This window comes from Anser cygnoides, chromosome 2 (assembly GCF_040182565.1).
Source record: "Anser cygnoides isolate HZ-2024a breed goose chromosome 2, Taihu_goose_T2T_genome, whole genome shotgun sequence".
In the NCBI taxonomy this organism is placed as follows: Eukaryota; Metazoa; Chordata; class Aves; order Anseriformes; family Anatidae; genus Anser; species Anser cygnoides.
In genome coordinates, this window is record NC_089874.1 from 83,572,937 (window position 1) to 83,592,535 (window position 19,599).

General features: G+C 37.8%; 1 protein-coding gene across 2 annotated transcripts in view; it reads left to right on the forward strand.

Annotated features, from left to right (window-relative positions):
- The window catches only part of GMDS (GDP-mannose 4,6-dehydratase), a 411,524-nt gene that overhangs the window by 178,870 nt on the left and 213,055 nt on the right, over positions 1-19,599 (forward strand). For both annotated transcript variants that reach the window (XM_066992543.1, XM_013193585.3), the window contains one exon: positions 8,020-8,147. In XM_066992543.1, coding sequence (XP_066848644.1) covers positions 8,020-8,147 — 128 coding nt within the window. The remainder of the gene's footprint in view (positions 1-8,019; positions 8,148-19,599) is intronic.

Below are 19,599 nucleotides of genomic sequence, written 5' to 3' on the forward strand. Positions count from 1 at the left end.
CTCTCCACAAAAATACATAAGCACTGACTCAGCAAAGTTATATGACACTGTGATTTGTTTTAAAGCTAGCTCTTATTACAGTCTCTTTTATCTTTTGTAGAAGAACATGAAATTTTTTTTTTTTACCCTTGACTTGAGGTGAAATGACACATTTTACACTTGGAAATTTGCACATTAAAAGCTGGCACTAATGTGGGTGTACAGAGAGACACACAAGACCTGTGCAAAACCTTGATTATACAGTAACCCACCATAAGCTAATGTCCCAGCCACCAGGAGAGGCTGAGGGACCAACCAGACTTAGTCCCTCAAAGGTCAGAAGGTCCAAGAAACCGTATTAGTCAGTCATGTGTCACCAGGTAAGATTAAAAGCCTTGCCTGCTTCTTCTCAAGGGAGTGCTAGGGTAAAGGCTGAATGTCTCAGCTTGAGCCATCGAACAACACCTTTTTTGATGTGCTACTGGTTGCTGGGAGCATGGAGGAGGGGAAAGAGAGAAAGGAAGAGAAAGGGTGTTAAATTTAGAGGGCACAGATGTCCAAACTTTGGCTATTTAACAAGCTGAGTTAAAATCAGGATTTTGTGCAAGCTGCCTTAGACTGCATGATATTCCAGCTTTGTACAAAGGCTGGATTTTCCTTTTGGTTGAAACCATTTCTAGCTATTGTAGCCCCAGATCAGCAAAGAATTTGGTTAACTCCAATTGTTTACACACGCCTAAACAACATAATAGACCGTGCTGATGGGCAAGCACACTCATGCATGCCCATAGCTCATACATGCAAGGGCTTGTCGAATTCTTTGACAACTTAAATGAATGGGTTAATTCAAAAATATTAGCTGTACAATTTAAAAGATACATCTCAAACGAGTGAACAAATCAGAATGGCTAAATACCTTTGTTTTAAGATGTAGTGCGTATGAACTGTGATTAAGAAATCAAAGTGAATAGTTTGGAGCAAAAGGTTAAGTTTTCTGTAAGCAAAACGCTGCTCTGTTTATGTAAGTGCCATTAGGAGCATAAACTTGGGAACAGAAATAACACTTTTACATATTGTTTTCAGTATTAATGTTTGGTTTTTCCTTTATAAGAATCTTTGATGCCTCACCTTTTCCTGTTCAGTGTACAGTTCCTGAGGGGAAAATATTTTAATTTAAGAAAAATTATATGGAGGAAATATACTAAAATAACACTTCTGTGCCCAGCTATTATTGCTGGTTTGTCACCATATCCTTTTAACAAGCCCATGTGATAGATCTGATGCATGTATTTAATCCCTGAATAAGGTCCCTTTTAATGTGAAATCTAATAGCTTTGTGTTCCACATTACACATGCAAATTTACTGCTAATTAAATGTCATTTTTTCATAGTCACTTCAGAAAACTGCTGTGAAGTCATAGGAATCATCCTGTCATTGTTCTGTGCAGAGGTGGAAACATATATCTGTTTGTATGCAAAACAGTTGTGGAGACTTTAAAGCTCTGCTGACAGATCCCAGCATGGACGGTTGGCTGTACTAAATCACTGAGGAATGTAGCTTTTGCTGTGGGGAGACCTAGTGACAAACGTCATGTCTGACTCTCATCCTTTCATGGCCATCGCTACATGTCTTGCCCCACGTCCATGCCCCTCTGTTATAGTGCCCGCTAGTTGTCCCCTCCAGGTAGGCTTCGCGCTATCTTTCTGCCCTCTGGGAAAAAGGAAAGTCTTCCCTTCTTTCTGCGTTCCCTCCCAGTTTCTGTACTTTGTCCTTCCTCACAAGATAAATGACTCTTATTTTCTCCTCTGATTATGAAAGCCATTAATTTCTGTTGCCTCTATGGCAAGTTCATATGACCCTCTGTTGCCCTCATCAGTCCAAATGTCCTGAGTGTGCTCTTGGGTTGGAAGAGCAGGGCTTTCCTGCGTGTTGCACTCCTGCTGATGATGCTTCCTACCTGTGCACACCTTTACCTTTCTGCCTCAGTCTCCCATTTTTTCAAATAATGGTAGGACATTTGCCATTGTGCAAGGAATTCCAATTGAAAAAGGATGGTGCAAATGGGAAGTAGGGACAAACGAACTCTCTTTCCTATATTAACACATTTTACTTTTGGCATTGGAAAGTTAAAAATGTCTGTCAATATATTAAAGAATGTCTTTGTTCCCAAATTTACTAGAATGAGTGCCACTTCATTTTCTTGAAATCACACATACTAAAGTAACACCAAATGAGAATCTCTTGATAAGGAGGAACGATTTTGTTATTGTACAGCTGTTTTCAGTCTGTGATCTGTGAATTTTATTGTTACATGATTATTCCTAGGAGGATAGATAAAGAATAACTTGTAAAAACAAGCCTATTATCAGTAACTTTTTTTCTGTATTTAGAGATCCCGTGTGTCCATTGAAAAATAGTTAGGGGTATGTATACTGAAAATGTGTGAGATATGCTACTTTTTATATATGTATTAAAAATCTGAGAAATGCACTATCATAAGAAGATATTACAATTTTAAAGGACAGAGAAGGAGATTAGAAAAGTTATGATGAAGCATATTTCCAGCTATGCTATACAGGATTAAAATGTTAGGATTAGAGCTCTATATCTCATGTTTCAGGAAAAAAAATGATTTATCACTCAGATCAGGAAGATGTTTCCCATGCAGTGCATGACTTTACAATGAGTTGCTTATGAATCATTTTGCCCTCATTTCATATATATTTCATTTTGCAAAAATCTGATTGCAGACTTTCTGGCAAGCTCATCCAAATGTAGGCAAATTTTCTGTGTAGAATTAGTAGGATATTAGCTGGGAAGGAAAAAATCACCATTAACATTGATATTTCCTTTGTTTCCAAACAGTGATTTTTAACTTAGTATAGTTTTTGTTGGGAGATGAACAATTTGCTATTGTAAATTGAGAGTGGATTGACAATTCAAATGCTTTAGTTTGTGTTTAACATCTACTAAGCAGCTGCTTTACTCTATCAGTTGTTTCAATTAAGATACAGTTGAAAATTCCATTTAAACCTCAAAACTAGAAGGTTAATTTAAAGATATGTAATTTGATTTTTCGTCTGGTTTACATTAACGTAACTCCATTAATTTCAGAATAGTTCATGCTGATTTTCATCAGTACAAACTAAAGGAGTCTCTGGACTTCTTTTCTGAGAAAAACTGGGTGCTACTTTGCTTTTTAATTTCAGCTTGCCACAAAAAATGGAAAAGCTTCTAATAGAATGGAAATTATGAGCAGTGTGGATTTTCAGGCAATCAAAACATTTTAATGATCTCATTAAATGTATCATTTACAACATATATGCTAAAAGAAATATGTTCCTCTGGGTTAGTAGAAGCACCAGGTACACAATGTGTTTGAACATGTTGGGCTCCCACTAGAGTCTATGCCAGAACTGTAGAAACTAGGAGAGGAAAAAAAATCCCCTTTTTCTTGTGCCAGCACTTTAGAGACAGAAAACTTTAACATTTTATGCAAAATGAAGAAAAAGATGTTATGGAAACTTGATAAACTGTTCTAGTACTGCGTCTCAGCTGATAAATATTGCTATTAAATGTTATTAGATTGTTATTCCATGACATGGATTAATTATGGATATTGCTTAAACATGGTATAACCAGTGTTATACACAGCAGTCTTTCTTAGACAGTAGTTTGTCATCTGTTGAATTTTGTGTTAAGCTTTGAGAGATGGGAAAGTTATGGTTGTTGGAGAAACAAACAAAACAGCAACAGTTACTGTAACAGCAGCTCTTCAAGCTGATTCATCCATTTGCCTGCTTCTTATAAACCCCTGAATCTTGAGGAAAACATCAGTTCCCTGATAAATACAGGAAGGGTGAAATACCAGTGCTGATAAAGGGAATGAGGTGTACTGGTGGAGGGAGATGGATTTTATTTTCTCTTGGGGCACCCAGCTTTGGAACTGTAGGTGCGCTGAGATTGTGCTTCCTAAGGCATTGGTTTTAAATGTGTGCCCAGCTTTCAAAGCTGTGTCTTTGCAAGGTGTAATCAGCATCCATCTTAGAGGGATGAGCAACCCTGAGCCAGACAGGTGACAGGCATGAGCTGGAGAGCCCAAGCTATTGCTTTATACCTCTGCTATTTCTTCTTATTGCAGTATTGTTCTTATAATGGTTTGCTGACAGGGTATGTGTTTTACAGATCAGGTCTGCTTAATGAGGAATCCTTGCTTAGAATCATGCCTAGGATAAATGAAGTTTGTAAACCAGACCTTATGCTTCCTATTGGGATGCTAATGGTCTCAGAGGGAGGGCTCGGGTTTTGAAAACAAACCTAAGCTAATGCCCAAGGTTCTTGAAAAGCTGTTAATATCATGAAAACTCATACTTAAGGCCTCTTTAAAATGTAAAATCATGTAAGGCAGTCTTCAACTGAGGAGCTGCCAAAATGTGAGGACATACCGAAGAGACCTTTGCCGTGCCTGGCCAGACCTGTGCCGCGGCCCTCCAGTAATTCCAGTGCTGTCAGCAGCAGTGAGACGCAACGCAATTTGGCCCATCGCGGTTTGGATGTATTTTCTGCCTAGGTAACGAGGATAGCTATGCAAGGCAGCTTAGCCCTACTGAGGGAACAAGAATGACTCTTGTCTTGGTTACTGTAGGATAGCGAACTCCCAGAGCAGTGGCAGCTTCACACACTTTGGGGAAGTGTTTGAACAAGTCAAAATGCATCATGCGTTTAATACAGATGTGAAAGTTTATTCCTGTGAGGTGTGAGCGGTGAATAAAAAGCCTCTCTGAATTGAGGAAGTGGTGCAAAGCCAGGGGACAAATGTGGGACTCTGATCTCTCTCTTCACCAGCAGTAGAAGTTAGTTTTGTCACTAAGTGATGGTGGTAGCAGCATAAGAATGTAGACCTTACGGAGCTGTAACTGCATTTTAGCTGATATGTCATCCAGAGCTGATGAAAATGAACCTGAAGGATGAAGTGATTCACACAGCAGCAGCTCTCTTGATACTCTTACTGTTACCAACTTGCCGTTCTGTGGAGGAAAATGCTCATGGAGGTTCAACATTTAAATTAAGTCTTCGATACCTCCTGAGAAGAAGGAAGATAACAATTTCAGTGTCTCAAAAGGTACTTTGTTTTCAGTAATATGAGGGTATCTGTAGAAATCCACATAGATCTTCTGATAGTCATTCCCGAGGATAGAGACATTACGTCTGCCAAGTTTCAGGCCAAAGCAAGATTTTATAGCCTGATTGCAAACCCCTAGGAGAGGGCTTTATAATGGAAATGCTGACACAGCCTTAACTATTTTGTATGACTCCAGTGGGCATCAGCTTAAGTTCTAGTCATGATGTTCATTTAATGGCATGGGATCAAACATGAAGTGTAATAAGATATTTTAAGATACTGTGTTTGAAGAGAATCAGTATTTAAACTTTATTTATGAACCATAAAATTTAAATGTTTTTTGAAATGTGCCATTCAGTCCTTGGTTGCAAGAAAAAATCACATGTTTCAAAATGAACAGTAGTAGAGTTTTCTTCCACAGCTTTGATGCTAAAGCACTTCCAAGAACCGTTACTGGAACATTTCTGGAAAATAAGGGTTTTCATTTTTTCACTCTTGATGCCCTGTCTTAATTTCTGCATTTTAAGGTGTATCCTGATTTTGCTTGGAGAAGATCTTTAAAGATAGTTTCTCTCCAGTTATCAGTGACTCTGCGAGAAGACAGCAGTTATTAGTATTTGTTGCATTGTGCCAGACGAGTCTCTTTTTCCATGCACAGCATCATTCTTACTTTTATACGTTTCAAGTTAAGTTGATTTCATAGTTCTCTCACACATTACCTAATATACTTCTTTTTTGTGTTCAGCAAGTGACTGCTCCAAAATGGAAGCTGATGTTCATTATTTGTGGAGGTTGACAGTAAAAAACTTGCTTTAATGCAGATGATGATTAGAACTCTCACTGCTTTTACTGCAAATGGGAATGTAGCGTTGAAAGCTGATAGGTTTGCTTGTTACTCGGTTGCAGTCTGGAACATAAAGCCACATACTTTATCCATAAAAAAAAAAAAAAGCTTCTCCAATTGTTTAACGAATATTAATAATAACTGAAATTATTTCAGTGCAGAAGATTAAGAAACTTCAGAGCTACTGTGAATCAGTTTGTGTAATAGGTTGAATCTATTTTAAATTAATTAGTAATCATCTGTATGAAGACCTTAAAACACTTTGATAACATAAAAAAAAATTGAGGAAAAAATCCTTGGAGAAGTGCCAGCCAGACTAACCAAAGAGATTCTTTCACTGGTTGCTCTTCAACCAGAATTCCACTCCTGCTGCAAGCTTGTCCAGCCAGGAACAGGGGAACTTTCTTTCAGGGATTGCAATAGCAGAATCGTAGTATTGGTCCTGTGGTTTACACTGGTTTATCTCTGGGATAATTATATTTCTCCTACTGAGTATGCAGAATGCAGTCTGAAAGAATGCCTTGGGCTTTTATCCTGCCAGATGACTCTCATTTGTCTAATTATTGAGAAACATTGATTTAAAAAAGACTCCCGAGAATATTTTTATTTATGAACTTGTGCAAATCACTCTATTTTGTAAACTTCCTTTTATATAAACACTTTTTCAGGGAATATGAATTATTTTTATTTTCATCCTTTAAAAAACAAGCACAAAACGATGATGTATTCTAAATGCCCAATTAGTTCAGCAGTTGACAGAAAAATAAAATTCTATCTTAATCCTGTGATAAGTTCTGAATTTATTAATTGCTTCATTTAATATGATGTTGATAGGTATACTATACTCTTCTTTTTTTTTTTTTTTACATTTGACAGGGTCAAATGATGCAAAAACGTACTGTAATAGTTATGACTTTACAGCAAAACTTAGAGTCTGAAACACACACTTCACATTATTTAGTAATTTTGTAGCAGCTTGCATTTCTTTGACAGGAAACAAAATATTCAGGTGAATATTTCAAGAGCAGAGTTCCATAAGGAAAAAAAAAAAAAAAACACACACATGCATTGAATGTACAAGCTGCACTACTTGGGTCTTTTTAAATTTGCTAAGAGCATTTTACAAGTGCAGTCATTTTCACTAACTTTCCTGCTTTCCATTTGGATGAGGTATCATCTGTCACCACTCAATCATATTTTTTAGCTATTAAAAAGGCATGTAATTTTAATTTTTGTGGCCCATTAGTGTGCAAATGCCATTGGGCTTGTTTAGCCTGCACTCACGGTCTAAATTTAAATCCTTCTGCTTTTGAGGAAACTGTTGACCACATTTTAGAAAAAGAGCAGTCATAATCTAAAATTCAGGTTATGAAAATAACTAAAAGCAAGTATTATTTAAAACAATTCTAGAGGGAGCAGAAATGGGTGCACAAATTTCCAATGAAATATAGTGAACAAATAAATAATAAAAATTATTATTAAAATAATAATAACAAAAATAATACACTGCCTTTGATAAAGGTAAAATCACAGTTTCATAATCTTATTGAAATCAGTGGATGAAGAACCCCAAATAACTGGAAAAGTAGAGCATGAATAGAACAATTTTTTGGATAGACTCTCTTTTTTAATTATTAAACTAATGTATTTGGAAGTATGCATTCCTTAAAATAAAATGGAAAAAAGAAATGGCAACAACAACAACAACAACAACGTGAGGGTGGTCTAAGATGTCTGTCTTCTTTATGTAACCTTTTGCATTTTGTGTTTAAGAACTGACATTCCAAATGATTTTCTTTGGCTTTATGCCTGGACTGAACACTGAGGCAGCAAATTAGGAATGCTTAGAAGTCACACAAAGAAAGATGTTTGCTGTGAAAGTGAAGCTAATTTGACACTTGCACTGGAAGCGTCTTAGCCCGCTCAAACAATAAATGATGGCATGGGTCTAGGTAGTATGAGGGGAATGAAGAAGACTGAAAGAAAATGTGATGGGCAGAGCAACAAGGTGTTTCTTGTGGCCAGTTTTTCAAAGTGCAATTATACTGATGCTATCTTTTATTTCTATGCCAGGAGCTAACTTCGTTACTCGAAAAATTAGCCGATCGGTGGCAAAGATTCACCTTGGACAGCTGGATTGTTTCAGCCTGGGTAATCTAGATGCTAAGAGAGACTGGGGCCATGCCAGGGACTACGTTGAGGTAAGCTGTGGGCCACATGCCTTGTTCTGAATCATCTTTGTGGTGGGGATAATGCTGTAACCTCAGTTCATGATCCACGGAGAGCTATCTCAGGATTTTTTTGCCTACAAAGGCCTGTTAATTTTGTGTAACTCTTGACTTCAGTCTAGGGGGCTTAGTTACATAGCAGTCTACCCCAGGCATGACCTGAACAGAAAAATAAATCTTTAGGTTTACATTCCTGTACTGAATTCCTTGGGGGAGGGGACTGACTATAAACTGTATCTATTTTAGAGTATTTCTCCTATTGTTTTGACAATTTGTATAACCAATATTAAGATTGCAGCAAGATGCAATATGACCTGAAGTCAAAGATCCTGCTGGAGGTTGGTGGCCTTTTATTATCATGGGGCAAGAATGATGTTTATATTAATGATCAAAGGTCTAGCTTATTATGCATTTAAAAAAAAAAAAAAAAGCATCACAGCATACTAGTGATGTCAGTATTGCCATGCATGTACCTGCATACCTGCATCTAGCATTTGAAATGTTTTTGTAGTCAGGAGTTGTTTCTAATTTTATTCTGTGCATCTGCTTAAGCAGACAAACAGACAATACCCCTGTATTGTATTACAAGGAGACATGAATGACCATGTAGGAAATATTGTCTTTTCCCCAGGAGACTTTTGTCCCCATTTTGGTGCTTAAAGATTTCCTGTGGTCATTAGACTATTTCTGTCTTTTAATAATTCCTTGCTGGGAAACCGGATCTGGCTTCAACATTCATTGATGTAGTTTAAAAAGACGACGACTGTTTGTTTTGTTTTTCTGTTTTACAAAGTATGAAGTACTATAGAAGGAAGAAAAGTCTGATTTTGAGTTTTATCATAATTTGAGATTTAAAAGGTCAAGTAAAAGCTGAATTTCCAAATCTTGTTTATGGTCAAAAAGAAATAGCAAGAAAATGAAATGGGGATACCACAACATAAATTTTTGTTCTGTGATATTAAAAAAAAAACCACTAAGTAGCCATATTGCCTTTGCATCAAAAGAAATGTGCCAAGTAAGCTAAGCAGGTGATTTTCAGTAGCTGGCTGTAAACTTGGCTTTTGGTTCTGCGCTGCATTTACATGAAAGATGGTACATATTGGTACTATATGTACCAAGAGAAACACAAATGTCCTGACTACATCTCCATGAAAATTGCTTTGTATTTGTGGATTCAACATTATTTGAAGTAGTTAATCCAGTAAACCATCCCAATCATCTTTTAATTGATAAAACTATAACTGAGTGTTCACAAAGTCATTTACCAAGGTTCAGCTGAAAGGAAGCTACAGATGAGCCAAACACAATGATCAGTTGCAACCACATCAACATAACTTCCTAAAATGAATAGGATATTCCATAATCTGTCTCAAGCTATCTCATTTAAAGATGGCATGCACCAAATCATAAATCGTGAGATGAAATCTAGTGACCTCTTTCATATGGGAAACTCAGAATATAACACTCTTGTGCGTAGTGGGTCAGACCCTTGTCCTGTGTCCAAAACTTTAAAAACAAAGAAAATAAGAACAAGTCTATCAAGAAAAATGACTAGCTTTCGAAGTCTTTGGCCTCCATAAGGAATATAGTTGTCCGAGGTCTACAACGCGAACACATGTTTGTTGTGTAAGTAGCATTCCAGACCTTTCAGTTAACATGTTTTGGGCCTGTCCCAAAACCTTCTGGAAAGAATTCCTCACTAAAATATAGTTCATCTTGACTATTCCTCTTCCCAGAGAGATACCCCTTCGGATAATGGGAGAGTTACTATCAATTCTCTAATTCCCCAAATATCATGGAAATGTGCTTACAGACATCCTTCTAATGGCTAAAAAAGAGAGTAACTTTAAACTGGAAATAAACAATTATTTGAGGCTTTAATGGGCTGGAGAGTAGGGCTTAGAGATTTAACGTTGTTCAAATAAATACATAGTATGTTAGAAAGCATGATCATATTTACAAGCATTTGGGGAGCTTCCTTAAGCATATGGCTGAACACATAGGGATATATCTTATCCTCTCCATATGTATTTTTAAATCCCATTGATATTAATACAAGTAACACATGTGCATATAGACTAGACCATATACTCTTTCCTTTCTCTGTATTTTCTTAGTTGGGATAATAATAAAACCATAAATACATTCCTTTTTGTTGTTTTATAAAACATTATGGGTCAATTCCTGATCCCATGAAAGCTGATGACCAAACTCTCATTAACGTCGTGCAGGGATCATATCCTGTATGCATTGGTGTGGAGAAAGTCTGGTGATTAAAAAGCAGAAGCAAAAGTTCGGAGTTAAAAGTAGGTTCATATTAGGGGAGAAGAGTTGGGTTTGATTAGGTTTATGAACTGGTACTTAAACTGCCATATTCAGTAACTGAGAATCAGGTACAGTGGCATTGTGCTGCTGAATAAAAACCGGTGTTTTTTATAGAACACTCAAAGAAGGTTTCCATTCAGCGTATGAAAAGAGCAAAACAGAACCGAGTAGACAGCAAACTTTTGGGCAGCTTATTGGTTTTATCCTAAAATTCTGTTAGTAGCTGCTAACATATCTGAAGAAATTGCTGCTGCCTCTTAACTTCCCCTTTCTCCATTTTTACTTAAATGTGATCCAGCACAAGTCCCATGGGATGGTGTTATAGATGACGATCAATGCCACTGAATTGGAAGAGGAAAAACAATGTATCAGCACTTAAGATATATGAATCTTCTGAGTGCTGTTTTGTTTGGTGAGGGTAATTTATACCTTTTATTTGTTGCAGAAAGTTCTAGTAAACCATCTGCTAGGTATTTTCAAATGCTAGTACAACAGCAAGCCTTAACAGTCTGACTCATTTCTGTGGCATTTACAAAACACAAGGCATCATACTCTTTTCCTCAGATATTCACCCAGGAGTCTTTCATATAGGTGTAGGTTCTCACAAATATTTAATTTGGATCATTAAAAAAATGTGCATTAGTCCATCACTGATTGTTTGTGTTTTATTTCCTACATGCTAAGTACTGTAATTGCTACGGTCCTGAAAGTATATCTGCAACTGCAACCCTAAAATGTTGTTGTTGGGGAAGCAGTAGGTGCATTTATTTGCAAGATTGTAAGGGAATAGCCACAAACCAGGACATAGCTACATTGGAAAGTGGTTTGGGGAGAAGAGCATGTTCATCTTCATTAGAGTTCAACAGGTGAGGCCTTTTTTTCTTCAGTCTCCTCATTTTATCATCTGCTGATGCTCAGGTTGTCATCTGCCACTGCATTGCCCACACCTCCATGTTGTCCAGTGAGCAGAAATACTATGAAGAGAACTGCTGTCCCACTGCAGTTTTAGCTGTGTCTGATCCCAACAAATCACCAGTATATTGGCATAGTGTATGCTTGTTAATTATTGCAGGATGTCATAGATGTAGCACTGATGAATACTATAGGTATATCTATCAATATACATTTCACAAAAGTATTTAAAAAAAGAAGGCAAAGGTAATAGTTTTAATAGCCTTTAAGCATTGGTACAGATCAGAAATATTTTCTTTTTCCTTCAATAGAAATTTGGCACTGTTTCAAGCAATAATTAAAGAGGACTCATAATTGGCTCATAATTGGCTCTAGTTCATTTACTTAGCGGTCTACTCAAATGCTTAAAATTAAGCATGGGCTTAAATTCATTGTGAAGTCGGGAGCCATTTGATATTCCAAGTACATGGCAATCAGCTTTCATTAATTTATATTTAAATCATTAAAAATACCATTCAGAGAATAGTTTATAAATAAGGTAGTAAGTTATTTCTGTACTGTCCAACCAAGAACATTAAGAAAATGTTCAAACAGAGCCCTTCCATCCTATTTATATTTTTTATTGGTACTGGTGCTGGTTGGTACTTTTATTTATGATCAAAATGCACAAGATACTGCATAGTCATTTTTACTGCTTAAGCCATTTGTGCATGTTCAGATTGAGACAGTAAAATCTAATCACCTGCACTGTGATGTCATCTGTGTTCAGATCTCCAATTTGCATCAACTGGTTGCTCTTTCATGATTGTTCTTCTTCATTATGCTAATACATAGAGGTTGACCCTTGTAGGCAGCTGTTACCATTTCTGTTGTAGGGAATTCCTTGTATGTTTGTAAGTACATTTAAAGATAAAAATTTATGCACAAGAGTAAAGTAAAATTCTAAATAGTTTAAATAATTTTAAAATCTCCTTTGTTTTTCAATGCTGGACTTTTCTGAGTATGAGGGGTAAAGACTTTTGAGCCATCCAAGTAGTTTAGAGTATTTCGTGTGTGTCATAATGAGAATGTTTTCTTTCCATCAGCTTGGTTGAGCTGGGGTAATTAATAGCTCAATTAAGCCAAATCGATCTTAAAAAGATATCCAGTCTGCTCTGATTGATGTGACGATCCACTGCACTGATTATCTTATCACTGCCATCTAGATGAAGTAATTGTGAGAGCGGGGCTTGTATGAACATTTAGTAGAAAAGCTTGATAGATTGTGCTCCTTTGTCTGGAACAACTATTCAACATTCATAAAATTCTTGACAGATAGTTGCTGAAGCATCATCTTTTCTAGAGGTGTATGTATCAGAGACAATGACAAACCCAGCCTGTTTTTTTCCTGCCACTTTTTTAGTTCTCTGGATCTAGTTATGAACTCGGCAAACTCAAGACTTGAAATATTTTCTCAAAGGCTATTGCTGAGCAGTACCAAAATGAACTGTCACAAATGATTAGCTGATAGTGAACTTCTCCTCTGTGTACATTTCTTCTCCATTGTCCCATGCAAATAGAGAAAGAGTTGATATTTAAATGGTGATTTGTTTTCAGTTAGAGCATGATTGGATACCAGCAAAATGTAGATATAACTCTCAAACATCTCCTTTCAGATTTTGCAAATATGGGCAAAGCTTCTCTTATGAAGAGAAAGTATGTTTTAGAACAACTGATAGTGAAAGTGTTTGCTTTTTTAGTGACAAATAAAGGCTTACATTTTGGTAACTAAGGATGCACAACAAAAGAGCGTATAATACATTTCTTTCAGCACATGTAGTTTAGATTTGACTTCTTGACTTGGAAATAGTTGCAATTCCCAGCAGAGTAACGCACTATCAGCTTAATTTCAGTTATGTAGAGGATGTCTGCTCTACAGAAAAACAAAACCAAAACATGTCCTTTATGGGGTTTGGTTATAAGCCTTCTGAAGTACTGATGTCTGTAAAAATAATGTGATTTTAAATAACTACAGCATAAGCGAGAAAATTCAAACATGCTTCACACACAAACATGCACGCACAACCTATATGTATGTGTGTGAATGTGTGCATACGTGTATGTTTCTGCGTATGGGTGATTTTGGAATCAGACAAATTCAAATCTCCATGTTAAAGGAAATTATTTTCAATTTCCACAAATGTATTTTGTGGAAACGTTTCCATCCATGTATTTTAAGAGGTGCATGGTTGTGATATTTTTCTCTTTCGGTTGGTATGATTGCTCGTAAGAGTTTAAACAAGAAAGAACATAGTTTACTACAGTAGACGTGAATGGTCTCCATATTTAAAGAATAAAAATGAGGAGAGGGTTTTAATTACAGTACGTAGGTGTTCTGTCTAACGCACGTCATATGGTGTTGATTTCCAGCAGCAGTGCCTACTGTAAGTGTTGCTGCTAGACCTTTTCCTTTCAGAAAACTATCCTGATCTGTTTCAGAACTCCAACACCATTTTCCCCTTTTTACTTTCTTGCGGCCATTCTTTATGTGAGGGGAATATAATTGTAAAAAGATTTTTTTTTTCTTATTTACATAAATTTTCCTTTAACTTTCTTTTTCACCACTTTTGTGTTTGACCTATTAGTGTTTTTAGGCTTTACAAAGCCAAAAAAAGAGCTTTCTTCAGCAAAACCATCTGGTTTAGTTTCCTGTGCCTCAACAATGATATGTGTATTATTATCAAGGCCACCCCTGTGGTTTTCTAAGTGGTCTTGTTACAGTGGTGGTCTTACAATTCAATTGGAGTGATGGAAAGGTTAGACTAAGGCTTCTTTCAAGTATAAGGTTTCCAGATTGATAATTTATGTATTGTTGTCATATTTTTGAGGCTGACCTGTTATGCCATTGTTAGCTTGAGTGCAGCATCTCTTTAAGTAACACAACTAACGTAGTCCTCCGGACAAATTCTGCTTTTGCAGCATGTTCTTCTCTTAGACTACCAAATTAAGGCACTTTTCAAAGGTAACTTTAAATGCATGCTGTGTTACCATGATTTTAGTTTTCCGCTCTGGTTGGCAATCTGTGAAAGAACAAGTTTTCCTATTTAATGGCAGGACTGGAAGAAAAACATACGGACACTGGCAGGGAGACTATGTAATATACAGTATATATACTGTCATTGCAGCACCTGCATGCTGCAGGACGGTGTTTACTCATTAGCAGTGGCAGTAGAACACCGGGATGAAAACAAAATGTTCAAAAATGTTGTGTTCCTCCTTCCAGACAGTCTCATAGTGGTTTTCACTTGGGGCAGCTGTGGATGAGACTGTGGGAAAGAGGTGAATCTCACGAGGCAGGTGGGATTGCCTGGGCTGGGGAGCAAGGATACCAGGCAGCCAGCTTGAGGTTGCGGCTGCACCTGGAGGGAAACCACTGCCCCATCACTGGATGGAGCATGCTTGTGTGAAGTTGGTTTTCACAAGCTTTAGCAGCAAAAGTCTCACAAGTCTCTCCTGAGTATATGTAAATCATGGGTATTTTTTTCCCCTTTTTTAATCTACATAAAGTTTATGAATTGGGCAAGTTTGGGGCAAATTTCATGGAAATGTTCACATAAACATCCCTAGTCCTCTGCATGCAGAATTTCAAGTGCTCGCTGTAAAGTAAGGAAATCCTGAATTCATGGAAAAATAAATTATTGAGGTTTATGGGGGAGTTAATACAAATGAAACATATCCTTTAATCAGCTGAGTCACTTCAGCTGAGATTTTTCCTTTCTTTCTTTGCTCTTTCTCCTATCATGAGTGGGGAAAATTTTTTTTAAAAAAGCAACCAGGTGTGTCTACCTTTGAACTTTACTTTTTTAATTGATTCAGATGGTATTTGGCAACATTCTAAAGAACTGAAAGCATCATCTTTTACTGGGAAATGCTTGGCAACATTAATAACAGGTACTGCTACCAGCCCCACCTATAATAATCCAGATAGTTTCTCTTTATTAACTGATCTGCAATTTGCAGATTTATTTGAATCTTAGAGTAATGCACCACACTGAGAAAGCTATGTAGCGTAGTTGGTTTTAATTTTAATAGGGGGGAAAAAATCCCTTAAAACAGATCATTAAAATTTAATGAGGACATTTTTAAAACCCCATAATGGTTGAATTTACACTGGAAGTCAAAAATAGTTAATGGTGTTATGTCTGTGTGGTAACATCCTCGCTACACTATAATTGTTTTCATTTGAAATCAAGCCAGTAAAACATTGTGGGCAGTGCATTCCCAGAACCAGAGATTTCAGCCCTCCAATAATATTGGGTCATTCCACTGAAAGAAGAAATATTTCAGAGGATAAATTAAAATGTCAGGGCTCACTTTTATTGTACTCTAGCTGTTAATATTCTGTATATTATTAAGAAGATGGTTGGTTATCAACAGAGTGACTGCTCTTTCCTTGTCTCGGTAAGGAAAAAAATAGGATTTTTTTTTGTTGTCGTTTGACTGGGAAACATTCCCCAAACCCACAGGGTGCACTTAATATGCCACTTTTAGTTTTAGCAGAAACGCTTGAGTTTTAGCTGTAGGTGTTTTCGGATGAAGCCTTGACCTAACGACCAGCATTAATGGCCCAAAGATAGAGCAGCTGAACGTTCCCCTTGGCCTTCTGTGGTTGACATTAGGCTTTCCCTGGGGAGGGCTAACTTAGTTACCAGGTTAAGCATGCGAAGAAAGCTTATTGCTGTCATGTGCGTGACTCCTCTCTTCCTCTGAAAACCCATGCGATTTCTACAACAAAACCAATTGTTGGCTTCCTCGGGAATATGAAGAATGGTGCCTTTGCAAAGCAGATGAGCAGCCTTAGCATTTTCTTTTTCCCTCTCCCCAGTCAGCTCAGCAGCGTGGCCGGGATGGATTGCCTGCAGCCCTGGAAGAGGAGAATTAAGTAGACAGTGATCCCCAAAGTTGTCCTGGGCCCGCAGCTTACAGGAGAGCTGTGTATAAAACAGCTGGTGCATCCCTCAAGTGCTCTCGGTGCTTCCTCCTTCCTGCACGTGGAGGCTCGCTGGTGCCGTGGAGCCCAGCAGCTGCCCCTTGCCAGAAGAACACCACCTGTGGCCAGCAAACTTGCTCGCAATTTCATTGCTTTTAGCAAAATTGGTGGTGTTTCTTAGCGATACCAAAGTTGGTGGCCTGGGTATCTGTTTTCTGCATTCTCTGCTGTGCAGTGGGATTAAAGGGTCTCCAGTGCTGGATTTGAGGAAGCAAAATTTAGGGGGGAACCCCATCAGCTGATATGAAATGTTACCCGTGTCTGCAAGGATAAATGTAGATAAATGTGTTTTGTTTGTTTGTTTGTTTTACAGAGTTGAATGCACTTGGCACGTTTTCTGGTTTTTTTTTCTTTCTTTTTCTTTTTGTGTGCTTAAATGGCAGTGCAAATTCAATCATTTGACACCTCAAAGAACCAGGACCTCCAATTAGGAACCCCTAATTGGTTACCTATAGGTAACATATCACAAGCATGTAAGTGATGGCAGAGACTACTGTGCCATTGGATGGCAATGGGAGCGTTGAAAAAACTTCTCACTGCACTGACGTTACTTGCATTCATGCAATTCTCCTATAAAAAGAACAGGCACCGTAATGGAAGATATGTTACCTCTCAAACTTTGCTCTTAATAGCAAGCTTTGTACTTTTTAGAAGCTGATCTTTCTAGCACAAGTCGTGCTGTTCTTTCTTGATCTGCAAGTATTGTTGGTTTTTTTTTAATACCAAAAGAGGTTTTGTTTCTTCCATGCACACTTTACAGATTTCTTTAAGCCATGGCAATTGCATTAGTAGAGCATTATTTCTTCCTTCTGCCTTAGCCTCTAACATGTGAGATGTACTCTACACTCCGTTTGTCCAGGCAACGTTAATGCTGTAATACCAAGCATGTTGCTTTTGACATAAGGAAAAGTTGTTACAAATCATATAATCATGCTGTGCTGTGTGTTATTTTGCAAGAAAAAGTGATGCTTTGTGTTGCTAATGCAGTATTTTCTCCTTATGTAATACAGGCATATTTTCCACCTCACCATTAATTTATTTTGCTGCACTTATTCCAGACAAACCTTACTTTTCTGTATCTGGTGGCAATTTCTCTCTTCCTCTGAGATGTTTTAAATTCAACAAGCATAAGGCTTTTAATAGATCATATTCATGCTAATGGAGAAAAAATTGACAAGGGAAAAATATGCAAGTTCCCTTTTCATTTCATTGCCAATATTATTATTGATATCCAGGGCAGATGTATATTAAAAATACTACCAGTTGAAAACTGTTCATCTCTCTGGTTATAAGTGAATCCCAGGTTGTTGGCAAGGTGGCAAGAGGCATGGGAGAGGGTGGTCATTATGTGACAAGTGTGCGTGCAGGTGTGACAGGTCTGTCTTCCAACAAGGGAAGGCTCAAAAAGTGCTGGGCACCATGCCTTGTAACAGCATAATCCTCTGGTTTCTGGCAGCTGCTGAGAGCAGGTCGGGTTTTAATTCGGACCACAGCTGGGGAATTGCCACTGCTCCTATCCATGTGCGTTCCATGAATGCATTTGTAATGTTTTATTTTGGCCCATGATACCTCGTAAACCTTTCCAGTGACTTCTGTGCCATAACAGTGGAGAGGGGCCTTCTGAATCAGTTGTGCTGGTAGCAGTAATCACCATGATTTGCAAGGACCAGTCTGCCACGGAGCAGGCCTGGCCCTGCGCTCATCCCGGGATGCAAACATGGAGCTTGGGGTTTGCCTTATGAGACACTTTCCCAGACTCACTGCACTATCTGGTGTCTCATCTCTAGGAGAGTCTTTTTTTCTTTCTAAAGCAATTCAGGACTAGATGAGTATCGATTAAAAACCATTGTTGGTCAGAGGTTTGTGCAAGTTTTGATGGTCTGAGCACACTTAACAAAATACTTCATGCAATGTGTAGCATTTTAGTGGAGTTTTACAAATAGGGGTGCTAAGAAAACATTTTCAAAATCAGGCTATTGGATCTAGACAGCGATAAAGGGTGAGAGCACACCCTTGAAGTGCTGGTTTGCCATCGGGGAGACGGGTTCACCAGCCGTGAGTCTCATGAGGATTGTAGGGCTGTGCGTCCGTTCCCTGCCCTCCTGGCAAGCCTGAGGACCGAGTGTACTGCAAGCCGACTGCTGGAACTGGTCTGGAATGAAATCTTGTGCTAATAATATGATTATTGACTTCAGTGGGATTGACTTCATCCCCTGCGTCTTACATTTATACGTGGAGAGGCGGAGGCTGGCAGAAGAGAAAGAGGCTCTGTGCCCGCACTGGGTTACTCAGTACACCTGTGATAGGGACAGCCAGTATTTGGCTCTAAAAGTGACCTCAGGAGACATTAAAATTCCATGTAATGTGTTACCAGTGTAAACAGGAAGCGCAATAAAGAGTTTTCACCTGGCCTGTTCTCTGCCAGTTTTCAGCCTCAAGTATGACAGAATGATGAAATTGGTGCACAACTGCCCACTCCTTGTAATTAAGCAAATTATACTTTCCTCAAAGAAAGCTTTTTTGTTGCTGATTTTCATAAGGTCACATCTAAAGAAGGGCAGCGTAAAAACAACAGGCACATGTGTAAAAGTGTAGCTGGCTGAAGAACAGGTCTGAGTAAAAAGTCCAACCAAAAGTAAATTAAATTAATCATTGTTACCACATTCATTTTGGGGATGATTACAGAAAATAGTGTTAAATAATAATAGAATCACACACATGTCATTTGCTTTTAAAATACACTATATGGTGGGGAAAGAAAAGCCTCAGTTACCTCGGCTGAATTTATTCATATGAGGTTTCTAAACAAATTGTGTAATGAAATTGCATACTGACGATAGGCATTTAGTTGCACTGATTTGTAGCAGTCAGATCATTTAAATACAATGTGTCATAAATATTTCAAGCTGGGGAAAAAATCCAAATTCTGAAACACTATTTTAACATTGTCTTGAATAGTTGTTTATGCTCTGTAGTGGCTTGTAAAACAGCTGACTCCAACCTAAGTTGATAGTTTTATTAGTAGTATCTTAAAGTGATCCTTTTTGCCTAGATGGGGGTTTTCACTGGGATGCTGGTTCATATAAAGTCTGTTTCACTGAAATAGTCCACTAGCTTGTCACTACAAATTTTGGCTGTGTTAGTATTAGAAAGTACTTC